The sequence below is a fragment of the Colossoma macropomum genome, unplaced genomic scaffold (assembly GCF_904425465.1).
Source record: "Colossoma macropomum unplaced genomic scaffold, Colossoma_macropomum, whole genome shotgun sequence".
NCBI lineage: Eukaryota > Metazoa > Chordata > Actinopteri > Characiformes > Serrasalmidae > Colossoma > Colossoma macropomum.
This window is the reverse complement of record NW_023494805.1, coordinates 36,726,272-36,740,212: the sequence shown is the minus strand read 5'-3', so window position 1 is coordinate 36,740,212 and position 13,941 is coordinate 36,726,272. Positions and strand designations below refer to the sequence as shown.

Genomic DNA, 13,941 nt, shown 5'->3' with positions numbered 1-13,941 from the left:
AAGGATGGTTCTTCAAGTGTTCTATAGTAAAGACTGGTTCTATGTAGAACCGTGAACTTTCAAAAAAACATTGGCAAGCTTAAATTGTTCTTCGCATGATGAAACGGTTCTTCAGATAGACAGGGAATCTGTTGTAGATTGGAAAAATAGTTCTAAATAGCACCAAAAAAAGAGTTTTAAATGTCAAGCTTGTAACAATAGAAGAACCTTTTTGGGTGCAATATAGAACCGTATACAACACATTCTCAGTCAGTCTGAAGAACCGTTTCACCAGGCAAAGAACCATTTTAGCATCGCAAATTGTTGTTGAGTGTTCAGGGTTCTGTATAGAAGTACTGTTGTTTCTAAAGTGTCTCTAACACTTGAAGAAGCAGCTCTTTTAAGAGTGTAAATGATGTAAATTGGCGAAGAAACTGATGATCTGGAACTGAAAGCCATGTTTGGAAAGAATACTTTGCCAAGAAGTAAATCCCAGACTTTAAATGGTCTGTTTAAAACTGATTTTGTTAACAGGTGTTTGTCAGCGTGGCACACGGGCCCAAATGCCCTTTGGGGGCACTGTTTGTGGCAGCTGAGGGTGTTGTTGGTCCGTTCGGCCGGTAGAGGCGCTTTAAGGGCAACTCGGTCTTAGTTTTGTGTTGTTTTACATCGGGTTCAGCGGGTCTGCGGTCCTCGTGTGATCAGCTGGAGAGGAGAAGAACATCTTTACAGGGAGAGGAGAGCCGATAATCAGGTGAGGACAGATCAATAACTACACCTACAACCCACATCACTGCGGCCTTAAACTCACAGCCCGCCCGGTTTCAGATGAGCGGTTACCGGGCTGAGCTGTTAGCCAGCAAGCTAACGCAGCTCCTGTCAGCGCAGCCAAACTACGACCAGAAAAACGATAAAAAAAACAGCGACTAATTCATTAAAATATCCGGTTAGACGCTGAATAAAAAGATGTTTATCCACCTTGAACCTAAAACGAACGTTTTGTGTTGAAACTACTACGAAATTCCTGAAAAACTTCGTGATATTTTCTTGTTTTTCTCTCTAAAATAGACCCTCTAGCTTAGTTAGCTTAGCTAACACAGCTTCACGGAGCCTCGAAAGTGACATTTTTAAATAAGGTGTGGGCACGAATTACGATATTGAGGCCTCGAAGTATGTTTCTCCTAATTAGTGGCCTCCATGTGCTAACTCGTGGCCTCAATATATTGATTTGTGGCCGCCCGTTATTGAAAAATAATCGCCGTGTCTTCTGAAGGGGACTTGGCTAACGTTAGTGGAGCCCTGTGCTCTTAGTCATGGTCCCTTCAGAGGGATCTAGCTAACCTAACTGGGTTCTTTTAACTGGAGAACATTGGTTGAAGTCGAGTTCTCTTCGAATTTTCCGTTCCACCTTAAGTAGTGTAGCTGTTACATTCTGCCGCCTGCACAGCCATTTAAGGTGGAACGGGGAATTCTAATAAAAAGGCAAGTTCATGGTCCGAGCTGATTGGATTCTTTTGAAGGGGAACTCCACCAATTTTTCCAAATTTCCGCATGATTAAATGGTTAACATATTAGCAAAGTCATTCAGGGGGGTTTGGTGTGAAATGCTCCGTTCTAGAGTAACTTACAGAGTCAGAACTGTTCACAGTGGTGGTGATAGGAACCAGACGGCGGAAGAGTTTAATGCCCCTAAAATCTACATGATATAAAATTGTTACATGAAATTATGAAGTTATGAAGACACTGCCTGATGCCTGAGACATCAATTTGCTAAAGTTTTGGTCTAACATGTATTTTAATCAGTTAATGTAATCAATTCATGGTGAAGGTCATTGTAAGGAAAAATATTGTCCAAAGAAAACTCTTCTGTTCAGATTTTCCAATATTTTACCATCATCAGCGTTACATAAAAAGCTCAGAAGATACGTACAGGTTCATTGTTGGTTTGGGGTAGTAAATAAAATGGCTGTATTTGTGTTGTAGACATGCCGACTCCTGGTTCTTGTCAACCCCACTGTAAAGAACCATTTCAAGTCAAACCAGTCCGAATGACTTTGGTTACATCTCAGCCACTGAGTTATACAGAATATAATTGGTGGGATTCACTTTTAATTGGAAAACTTATGCTTGAATCCTGTACTTATCCGGAGAGAAACAGGCAGGTTAGTTAATTTAGCTGACTATTAAAGGGAAATTGCATCTATTCTGCATTGTTAAATCGTTAAGATGTCCTACAGAGAGATTTGATGTGAAATCTTCCAGTCTTGCTGGGTCCAAATTGTTCACAGTGATGGTGATAGGAACCAGACGTCTGAAGACTTAAATGCCTCCCTCACAGAAAGTTGTTATACAAAACAGTTATGCTGCTTGATGCATGAAACATTGTTTTGCAGTATTTTTCAGATAAGATTTTTGCCTGAATAAGCTTTTCGGTGGTGTAGAGCTGCATACAGGGTGTTATAAAGCAAAATAGTCCCCAAAAAACATTTTATGTCCCAGATTTGCCACAATTTTATCATAATCAACTTTACATATAAAACGTAGCTCTTTACCAACCATAGTGATGCTAAGATGAACAGTCAAGATGAACTCTGGGAGATGTAGGAATCAAGCTTTATAGGTTTATAGGTGTAGACTGTAGAATAAAGCTGTTCACTGTCCTCTCTCTTCACAGTCATGTCCTCCTACACCTGCATCAGCTGCCGTGTGCAGTTCACGGACGGCGAGGTGCAGCGGGCGCACTACAAGACGGACTGGCACCGCTACAACCTGAAGCGCAAAGTGGCCGACATGCCTCCGGTCACGGCCGAGAACTTCCAGGAGCGCGTCCTGGCTCAGCGAGCGGCGGCCGAGCAGCAGCAGAACCAGACCGGCCACGGCCTCAGCGCCTGCTCCACCTGCAACAAGAAGTTCTCCAGCGCCAACGCCTACAACAACCACCTGCAGTCACACAAACACCTGCAGGCCGAGAAGAAGGCCCTGGCCGCCGCTCAGGAGACGGTCCAGCGGATGAACGAGAAGAACCTGGAGAAGGGGACGGAGCTCGACAAGGACGCTCAGAACGAGGCTCTTCAGAAAGCGCTGAGGGAGCAGCAGAGACACACCCCCTCCAAAGCCACGCCCACAGAGGGACACGACAGGCAGCGGCCGGACAAAGCGCCCCGGCTGCAGTGGTACGAGCAGCAGGCCAAGAAGATCGCGGCAGAGGAGGGAGAGGAGGAGGACGGTGGGTGCTAAAGAGTGATTCTGAAACATGTTTCAGGTCTTTACTAGGGACTGTGTGGTTAGTGTTTCTAGTGCTGGGTCATGGTATAAATGTGACGATTAGGGCTGGGCTTTATTATAAGTTATACGACAGTTAGTTCCGGCCACGCAAGCTGATTGGTTGGGAATCATTCTAACCGTGCTGTTATTTCACCATAACATCACCGTTTTTCCACAAACACTGTATCACTCCACTCCACTCAGCTGTAGGGGACACTCGAGCCATATGAACGTTTTAACTTCTTACTGGGCCACAAACAGAAAATGGACACGTTTAAGATCACATTTGACCAACAGCCGATTTGGTCAGACTCTGAAGATGAGACGACACTAAATTCCCAAACTGTCATCACCACTGAGCAGCTTTTCAGTCGGCAGCTGTGACAGAAGAACAGCTGAACAACCTGGAATCAGCCAGAAATTAACCGAATATCATTAACCAAACAAAATGGGCTGTAAGATGCTTTACAGACTGGCTGGAACAAAACAAGATTAATACTGATCTGGTAAAATATGACAAGCTTTATGGCTCAGTCCGATCTTCAAAAGGCGAGGCTTACAGCAGACTGAGCAGCGAGTGAGCGCAGTCTGTTACTCTGACGTAGCTACAAGCTGCTTGTTAAGGAACTATAATTTGGTGAAGGAACTGCGAACATTAAAACATATTAAACGCCGCGTTCACGGCCCAGTTTATTAATTTATTACTTTATTTATTTAACTGTTGTATAAAAGCAGTAGAACACTCGAGGTCGTGTGTTATCGCCAACTAACATCACGGCTGTGATTTGGTCTCAGGCACGAGCCGAAGGCGACGTATTGCTTATACGTTAAATATTGATACTAGAGTTGTAACATTTACACAAATTTCTTGATCCGCTACATCTTTTTTTTGTTTTTGCATCACAATACGATATTTTTGATAAAGAAAAGAAATGCCAAGATAACTTGAACGTTTATTTTTGCATTTATTTATTTTTCAGTAATTTTCCCAATTTTTCCCCTGCTAGTTTCCACTATTGCCTCTAAAAAACAGTGCTTGGTGATGGATAATTGGCACAAGCCATTTTCTTAGAAGGCATAAAAAATATATTAAACAAAAGTGTAATATCTATACAAAAGTAAACAAAAAGTACAAACTATAAGGCTGCGTCTCAGTAATAAATGAACTGAGCTTTACAAGTGAATTTACAATCTGATCTTTTGTTTATATGTGTTTTTTGGGTCTCATTTTTTGGCTCAAATGAGTGCAAGAGGGGATTTTCTAACATGGCTTAACAAACTGCAGAATCCATAACTGAGTAGTGTCAGAATCGGCAATTACCGGCTGCTTGAATCGTGTGTAGAGCCTGGTTATCTCTTCAAGTCTGATGTTGGCTTCCTGTTCGCCAGCTTCTGAAATTTTTCATTCCACCTTAAATGAAGCAGCAGTAACATCTAACCGATACCTTGATTTCAACACTGATTCATTTTTTTTCAATAACTTCTTTAAAATTACAGACAGAAAGTAGGTGTGGCTTGAACCAGGAATGAGAAGGTGCTGTATTTGGATGTATTTGATAAACGTGCATATGGAGTGCACTATAGACAGCCAACCAGCACTCTCAATACTGGAAGAACCATACCTGTTGGCTGACTACTTAGTATTTGAAATTTAGTATTAAATGACATTAAGGCTGGCCAGTATGATATTTCGTTTTCATTTTCGGAGCATATTGTGGATATTGTCTGTAACTAACTACATTTCATTACAGAGTGAGCATATAAGAGGCCTGTTTTAAATGGGTTTAGTGCAGTGTAATTTGTAAAACATTGAATAAGAATCATTTCAGTTGTAGGTTTTTTATTATTATTATTATTATTATCATTGCTATTATGGTAATACTTTCAGGACCACCACAGAGGTGATCATTCTCAGCACTGCGGTGGCACTGACATGGTGGTGGCGTATTAGTGTGTGTCGTGCTGGTACGAGTGGATCAGACACAACAGTGCTACTGGAGTTTTTAAACACTGCGTCCACTCACTGTAGACTTTCCTACATTGTTGATCCACTTTATAGATGTAAAGTCACAGTTTGTGTTGGTCATCCTGTAGTCCTTCATCAGTGGTCACAGGATGCTGCCCACAGGATGCTGCTGGCTGGATATTTTAGGTTCTCAGTCCAGCAGAGACTCTTGAGGTGTTTAAAAACTCCAGCAGCACTGCTGTGTCTGATCCACTCGTACCAGCACAGCACACACTAACACACCACCACCACATCAGTGTTACTGCAGTGCTGAGAATGATCCACCACCCAAATAGTACCTGCTCTGTGGTGGTCCTGTGGGGGTCCTGACCATTGAAGAACAGGGTAAGTATGCAGAGAAACAGATGGACTACAGTCTGTAACTGTGGAACTACAAAGTGCTCCTATGTGGTCAGTGGAGCTCATAAAATGGACAATGAGCGTAGAAACAAGGAGGTGCACTTAATGGAACGGCCAGTTTTGCTATACTGTTTAAATAATATGCTCACATAATTAAATACAAATTTACCTACGCGATTAGTTGCATTTACGTTGGATTTACATTGTGTAATACTTTTATGGGCGATGATGTTTGCAGGGGTGTTTGTTTATTTTTCATTTATTTATTTATTTATTTTTTTAAATAAAGCCACAGCAACAGAGAGATGTATATTATTAGTTACAGTGTTAAAGTATGACACTATAAATGAGATGCTGTACAAATAAAGATAGAGTTTTATGTGTTAAACCAATATTAAAGTTGGTACTGAAATCCAGCCTCTGTTTCAGAAGAGTGGGAGGATGTTGACAATGACGATGACGATGATGATGACTATGATGAGATGGAGGATGACGACGAAGACGAGCAGATGGAGGAGGAGGACGGTCCGGCTGCGTCGGCGTCCTCTCCCGGGGCCGTTCCTGTAACGGACTGTCTGTTCTGCTCTCACCACTCCCGCTCGCTGAGCAAGAACATGACCCACATGACCAAAACTCACAGCTTCTTCGTCCCTGACATAGAGTACCTGGTGGACCTGAGGGGCCTCATCAGATATCTGGGTAAGACTACGAGTGTGGAGGTTCTAGCTTTACATCACTGTTCAAAAGTCTGTAAAGAACTGCTTCAGTAGTATAAAACCAATTTTGTTCCAGATACATGGTACTAAAGGTTACTAAAGTAAACTAAAAATAGCTTTTATGTTGTTCCCTAAACATACATTAAAGTACATTAAGTAAAAGTAAACAATATTTTCCAGTGTGTGGCCAATATTTGGCCAATATACAAAATTTCTGTCTAAAAATTGCACTAATTGAAAATAATAGAAGATAAAATTAAATGTTAATATTTTAGATTTTATTTTTTTTATTCCATTAAGTTTAGATTAACAGTGTAAATAAATTATAAGTCATATAAATAATACTTAATACTTATTTGATTAATATAAGTACCTCAGAAATAATAGAAATATTTTAGCCCTGAGGATGGAGTTAACGAGAACTATATGCACTTTTGGTTTCTGTTAATTGCCTCATATTTTCTTTCTTTCTTTCATTCATTCATTCATTCATATCAGTTCTCTTCTTTTAAAAAGGTAGTTTGTTACATGTTATTCTCAGGTCTAAGGTTCATAAACCGGTGACGCAACCAAAAAGGCTGCTAATTATCAGGGCGTTAATGCTGATATTTTCACCGATGGCCATCAAGCTCTATCGCTTTATCGTCATCAGGCGGCTTTATCGGCCAGCCAATATATCATTGGTCTGTACTTATTATTGAATAAAATAAGGAATAAATTAATGTCCTACATTTTTCACGTATTTAATTTTTTAAAATTAGATCCACTGATATTTCTGTGGGTTTATGTACTAAAAACACTCATTTATTTTTACATGACCCTTTCACAGCCTCTCCTTATCTCTTAGAATTAAACAGGCTGGTTGTCATTGTGTCAGAAATGGGATTTGAACCCACGCCTGCAGGGGAGACTGCGACCAGAACGCAGCGCCTTAGACCACTTGGTCATTATGCCTTTAAAGACTGATGTATGTAAATTAGTTCTCTTTTGGCTGCTTCATATCCTGCCTTGGTCAAAAAGCAGGCCAAAATACTCCCAATTTATAGCATAAATGGTTGGGGCTAAACTGCTGTAGGCTGAGCAGGATTATATATGTAAATGTGTTGGTTTTGAATGAAAACAATAGATTATATTGATGGATAATAGACTTGAGTGATGCTCAAATCCTCCCCACCGGCTGTTGTTCACCGATACCTATGTTTGAATAACTTGGCTTCCTGGATTCCTGCCTAATTCATTACATTTCCTCTTTATAGGAGAGAAGGTCGGTTTTGGGAAAGTGTGTTTATGGTGTAATGAAAAAGGCAAATCGTTCTACTCCACCGAGGCGGTGCAGGCGCACATGAACGACAAGAGCCACTGCAAACTCTACACCGACGGAGATGCAGCGCTGGAGTTCGCCGATTTCTACGACTTCAGGTGCCCAGAAGAGTTTAGCACCCGAATGTTTGCTCTTGCGAGACACAATAACCCCAAATTAACACACTAACTTGGTCCAGATGAGTTGCTTCACACTGTAGTCCACTTTATAATTGTTGGGTAAAGATGGGTTTAAAAAAGCTTATAAGAAAAAAGGAATTTGTAATTAATCAGCTCTGGCACTGAATATATGAGGAATCTTTAATTGAAGAAAGTGTAGTCTAGAAATCCTTATTAAGACATCATTTTAACAAAACATACAGAACTATGTACATCTCAGGAAGCACTCTTCTGGAAAAATATACAGAAGATTTAAAAAAACAAATATCAAATTACCTTTTAATTTAACTTCCATTCTGCAGGGATTTTCTAAGTTCAGTCTTAGATGTTGGTTGCATTTTCTGCTTCTCACCATCCACAACTTTTGCACCATACCATACACAGATCAGGCATAACATTATGACCACCTCCTTGTTTTCTACGCTCATTGTCCATTTTATCAGCTCCACTTACTATATAGGTGCACTTTGTAGTTCTACAGTTACAGACTGTAGTCCATCTGTTTCTCTGCATACTTTGTTAGCCCCCTTTACCCTGTTCTTCAGTGGTCAGGACCCCCATGGACCCTCACAGAGCAGGTACTATTTGGGTGGTGGATCATTCTCAGCACTGCAGTGACACTGACGTGGTGGTGGTGTGTTTGTGTGTTGCGCTGGTACGAGTGGATCAGACACAGCAGTGCTGCTGGAGTTTTTAAACACTGTGTCCACTCACTGTCCACTCTATTAGACACTCCTACCTTGTCAGTCCACCTTGTAGATGTAAAGTCAGAGACGATAGCTCATCTGCTGCTGCACAGTTTGTGTTGGTCATCCTTCATCAGTGGTCACAGGACGCTGTTGGCTGGATATTTTTGGTAGGTGGACTATTCTCAGTCCAGCAGTGGCACTGAGGTGTTTAAAAACTCCAGCAGCTGCTGTGTCTGATCCACTCGTACCAGCACAACACACACTAACACACCACCACCACGTCAGTGTTACTGCAGTGCTGAGAATGATCCACCACCCAAATAGTACCTGCTCTGTGAGGGTCCATGGGGGTCCTGACCACTGAAGAACAGGGTAAAGGGGGCTAACAAAGTATGCAGAGAAACAGATGGACTACAGTCTGTAACTGTAGAACTACAAAGTGCACCTATATAGTAAGTGGAGCTGATAAAATGGACAATGAGCGTAGAAACAAGGAGGTGGTCATAATGTTATGGCTGATCAGTGTATGTGTCACAATTGTTGGCACCTTTGAATGTAGTACTTGGTGCAGCCTGCCTTTGCTAACACCCTGGGTTTTCTCCTATAATACGTCATGAGATTCAAGAATACCGAGCGAGGCATTTGAGACCATGCCGAGGCAGAGAATCTCTCTTTTGTTTTTCCTTGCTTAGGCTATCACAGTGCTAGAATCATTAGTTAGTGACCAGTGAACTTAATGCTCTTTGATAGAGCATGGTGCTACCTTTACTGAACCCTAAATGAGCTCTGTGATATAAGACTCTAGTTTTGTAGAACAGGAAGGATTTATTTCAGATGCTGATAGAATCAGGATTTATTTGTGGTAAGAGTAATGCAGCTTGTTCTGAGACAGTTCTGTGTTTGTGTTTGCGATTAGGAGCAGCTACCCGGATGCTAAAGAGGGAGACGACGTTGAGATGAAGGACGGAGAGCTGCCTGAAGGGAAGACGGTGGAGTTTGATGATGAAACACTAGAGCTCACGCTGCCGTCAGGTACGGGTATTGTACTGTTTGAGGAATGACTTATGGATCTGTTTGTAACTCCGTTAAAAGCATCCTTGTTTCTACACTCATTGTCCATTTTATCAGCTCCACTGACCATATAGGAGCACTTTGTTGTTCTGCAGTTACAGACTGTAGTCCATCTGTTTCTCTGTTACCCTGACCCCCACAGGACCAGGGTAGAGCAGGTATTATTTGGGTGGTGGGTCATTCTCAGCACTGCAGTGGCACTGATGTGGTGGTGGTGGTGTGTTAGTGTAGTTCTACAATTACAGACAAAGTGCTCCTATATAGTAAGTGGAGCTGATAAAATGGACAGTGTAAAAACAAGGAAAGGATTTGAATGTTGTGGCTGATCAGAGTAGGTACACTTGTATGCAAAAGTTTGGATGTCCCCGGTCAAATCAGAATCAAGCTTTATTGGTCAGGTATGCTTACGCAAACAAGGAATATGGTTTTGGTTACAGGAGCTCACAGTGCACAGTACCAGACAGACATTTACATGTAGTGAATAAAATTAAATAAATATAAAATATAAAAAAATAAAATAAAACATGCCTTCCTACCATCACTCACTCAAACACACACACACAGTCCTACCTGTAAACCTTACATTGTGCAAAGTGTGGGTCTAAAGTTAAAGTGCTGAGTGCAGCAGCAGTTAAAGGGTGTATAGTGGCAGAGAAAGAGTGAGGTGACAGTCCGATAAGTGGGGTAATAAGGCAGGTAAGTGAGGTAACAGTCTGATAAGTGGGGTAATAAGGCAGGTAAGTGAGGTAACAGTCTGATAAGTGGGGTAATAAGGCAGGTAAGTGAGGTAACAGTCTGATAAGTGGGGTAATAAGGCAGGTAAGTAAGATGCTAGAATAAACACTGGTTTGAGGCGGCAGTTCCAGAGGATGGAGTTGAATTAGATACTATACCAGTATTTATGAAGTGCAGTTTGAAGCTGGAATATTGTTTCTGTGTAATATTTTAACTGTTCAAGAGTGATGGCTTGTGGGAAGAAGCTCACGTTTTGTTCATTTTCTAAGTGAAAGTGTCACCTAAGTTCCGAATACTTTAACTCGAGTATTGATTTTAAGCTGCTCTACACACCTCTGGTTATACTGTTACTGGTTTCTGTTCTCAAGCTTGTTTCTGTTTGCAGGGGCTAAGATTGGCCATCGTTCATTGATGCGCTACTATAAGCAGCGTTTCGGGACGCAGAGGGCAGTGGTTGTGGCCCACAACCAGCGGGCAGTGGGACGAGTCCTGAAACAGTACCGGGCCCTGGGCTGGGGAGGAGAGTCTGGTAAGGAACTTGATGCGTGGCTGCATCATGATGATGACACCACTTTCAAGAAACACTTTGCCGAGTCTCACGAGGTCAGATATGATCTCGTGATGAGAACGTCTGGAGACAGGCAGGAGACGTTCTGAGCTAAATGTGGGTGAGAGTGTAGGCTTGGGTGGGAACGAACCCCTGGGTGGAGAAATCTGTAAACCAACTGAACACCTCACGAAGGTGGAGCTCACAGGAGGGGGCGACGGTGTGCTGGTCAGTATTGTCTGACGAACAGTCAGCCTGTCGTTAGCTAATGCATGTAACGTATGTTAACGTGGCTGAAAAGTCCCCCAAAAAACTCAAGTCAGGAATGTAGGCGTGTGCGGAGAACACGTTAAATGTGGTAAAAATAAAAACATCTTGAAAAAGGAAAAACAGTTATTTTTAGCTATTGATAGCATTTTGCTAGCTAGGTTATCTGCTTGTGGATTTCATTGCAATCCAGCACCGTGTGTGGGGTTTGACATCATCAGTGGTCTGACGGGGCTCATGTTCTTCACACCACACAATCACTACACGAATTAGCTAACGATGTCATTTCCGCTCAGCTGTGTATTTCAGCTTCAGATTAAGCTTTCGCCTATTTTAGGAGCTCCGTTTTGGCTTCAGCTGTAAATTAGCTTCACCTCCCTCACTGTTCAACAGCTTTGCTGAGCTGATGTTAATTAAAAATGAATATTAAATTCTTTACAAATGTTAAAGAACAATCTGGCCCAGCAAAATTACGCTTTACCCAAAAAATGCAGACGTGGTTAACAGTGAATGAAGCTAATATAGTTAGTGTGGTTTGCTTGCACAGGTCTGACAGATGTGGACAGATTATTTGGGATTGGGATTATTTATTTCTATATTAGAGGAAATAGCATATTGAGAGATGGTGGGCAAATTAACTGTTTTTTTATTTTTTATTGTATCTAAAATGCCTGGCCGTGTTTGGCTAAGACCCATTTAAAGATATATTTGGACAGGTGTGAAAACTTTTTGGCTCGTATTAGACGTTGAGACAAAAGCATTGAGTGGTTTGATGTGAAATGGTTCATCGTATGGAAACTTACAGACTCTGATTCTTCACAGTGGTGGTCACAGGGAACCAGGAGTCACGGTATCTACGCTAGTCACTTTATTTACTGTCAGAAATGTCCAGCGAACTTACACAGCTTAAGTTTTTATATGTTGATGGTAAAATAGTGGTAAATTTGGAGAGAAGTTTTCTTTGGGGACTATTTTGCTATTTTGCCTCACAACAGCCTCCATGCACCTCTCCACTATGAATGAATTTAAAAAATAAATGCTTTAGGCCAAAACTGTATCTCAAAAGTATCATAAAACAGTGTCTCCGGCTTCAGGCAACATATTCAAAAGCGTTTGGTCTAATAGCTTTAAGTGAGGGAGCTTTCAGAGACATAAAGCTCTTCAGACGTCTGGTTCCTATCACCACCACTGTGAACAGTTCAGACTCTAAGTTTCTCTGGAACTGAGCGTTTCACACCAAACCACTCTGAATTATTTTTTACATCTTATTGATTTAATTATGCAGAAATTTTGAAAAATCTGAGAAATCCTGCTTTATTATATAATACAAGTATCTGCTTCTTACTTGAACTGTGTTGCCGTAGCTCTTTAAAGGTGCTGTCGCTTTGTGTATTTCAGGTAAAGGCTTTGTGAGCCAGCAGCAGAAGGACATGCAGTACGTGCAGAGGATGAAGTCCAAGTGGATGTTGAAGATGAGCGTGAACAACAACGTCACCAAGCAGGCTCACTTCAGAGCCCAAGTCATGTTCTAAACACCTCCCTAAAGAACCCCACCGGAGTGAAACCGGTATAACCCACAGCGTTTGGGCTCATCTGCTCCAGTTCTGTTGAAGGACCTTCTGAAGTTCTACATCGGGGCAAACTCTGATGACACTGCGAGGTGGAAATGCTGCTGCTGAAGATATAATGAGGACTTTGGGATTGAAATGGCTTTGATAAATGGAGAATGAACCATTGATAATGTAAATCCTTGCCCTTTACTTTATGATGTTCATAAAGTACAGCATTTATAAAGTTACAGAACAGCTTGTTGTCCAGCTGTTCCCAGACTAGATTGTATGAACAGTAAACTGATTCTGATTAAAAGCTGGATCGAGGATTTTTCTGCATTTCTGCATATTTAAATGTTTAAGATGTAAACAGAGTCGTCCAGAGTGGTTTGGTGTGAAATGCTCCATTCTAGAGAAACTTAGAGTCAGAACCGTTCACAGTGGTGGTGATAGGAACCAGACGTCTGAAGAGTTTAATGCCTAAAAGCTCCCTCACAGGAGGTTATTACATGAAATGATTACATATAAGTGCTGCCTGATGTCTGAGATTTTGTTTACAGTAGTTTTGAGAGGATTTTGGCCTAAAACACATTTTTGAAAGCCACACATGATGGAGGAATACGGCTTCTATTTGTATTTTTGCGGATTAAATGCTATTTCACCACCATAATGATCACATATGAAACCTCAGAATACGCCTGTAGGTTCGCTGGTGGGTTCGGAGCGTAAATAAAATGTATATTTGTGTTGTAGACATGGTGACCCCTGGTTCCATTCACCACCATTGTAAGGAAATTAGAGTCTCTACAATGAGGCGTTTCACATCAAACCACTCTAAATTCCCCTTTAACACAGTTGACTGATTGAAACCCAGCTTGATTTGGGAGTTTTCAGACGTACCACTTTTCTAATGAAGTTATAAGAGCTTTAGTGATTAAAGCACTAGCTTTCATCTTTATCTAATAAAACAGAATTGTGATCAGATTATATTGTTGTTTGATGCTTTTATAAAAAAGACTAATGAAGTGAAGATAAGGAAGCCGAAATGCTTCGGTCTATTAAAGGAGAACTCCACCAGTATTTCAAAATGTCTGTCTAATTCAGTGATTTGAGATGTAAACAGAGCCATTCAGAGTGGTTTGTTGCTAAATGGTTCACTGTTAAACTCTTTCTTTACAGTGGTGGTGATAGAAACCAGGGGTCGCCATGACTACAACACAAATATAGCCATTTTATTTACTACCCAGAACCACCAGTTGAACCTACACGAGTCTTCTGA

General features: G+C 41.3%; 1 protein-coding gene across 1 annotated transcript; it reads left to right on the top strand.

Annotated features, from left to right (window-relative positions):
* The first annotated feature begins 621 nt into the window (after positions 1 to 621).
* On the top strand, positions 622 to 13,647 carry znf622 (zinc finger protein 622). The gene is made up of 7 exons (XM_036597000.1): positions 622 to 733; positions 2,654 to 3,205; positions 6,038 to 6,307; positions 7,581 to 7,743; positions 9,409 to 9,524; positions 10,684 to 10,827; positions 12,511 to 13,647. The coding sequence occupies exons 2-7, from the start codon at positions 2,656 to 2,658 to the stop codon at positions 12,642 to 12,644; spliced, it is 1,377 nt and encodes a 458-aa protein (XP_036452893.1). The 5' UTR covers positions 622 to 733; positions 2,654 to 2,655; the 3' UTR covers positions 12,645 to 13,647.
* The last annotated feature ends 294 nt before the right edge of the window (positions 13,648 to 13,941 follow it).

What these genes read in the sequence shown, in the direction of transcription:
- znf622 (XM_036597000.1), top strand. Translation starts at nt 2,656, where the DNA reads ATGTCCTCCTACACCTGCATCAGCTGCCGTGTGCAGTTCACGGACGGC. An exon ending in GGGCCTCATCAGATATCTGG is followed by an intron (nt 6,308 to 7,580) that starts GTAAGACTACGA and finishes TCCTCTTTATAG; the next exon opens with GAGAGAAGGTCGGTTTTGGG. An exon ending in AGAGCTCACGCTGCCGTCAG is followed by an intron (nt 9,525 to 10,683) that starts GTACGGGTATTG and finishes TTCTGTTTGCAG; the next exon opens with GGGCTAAGATTGGCCATCGT.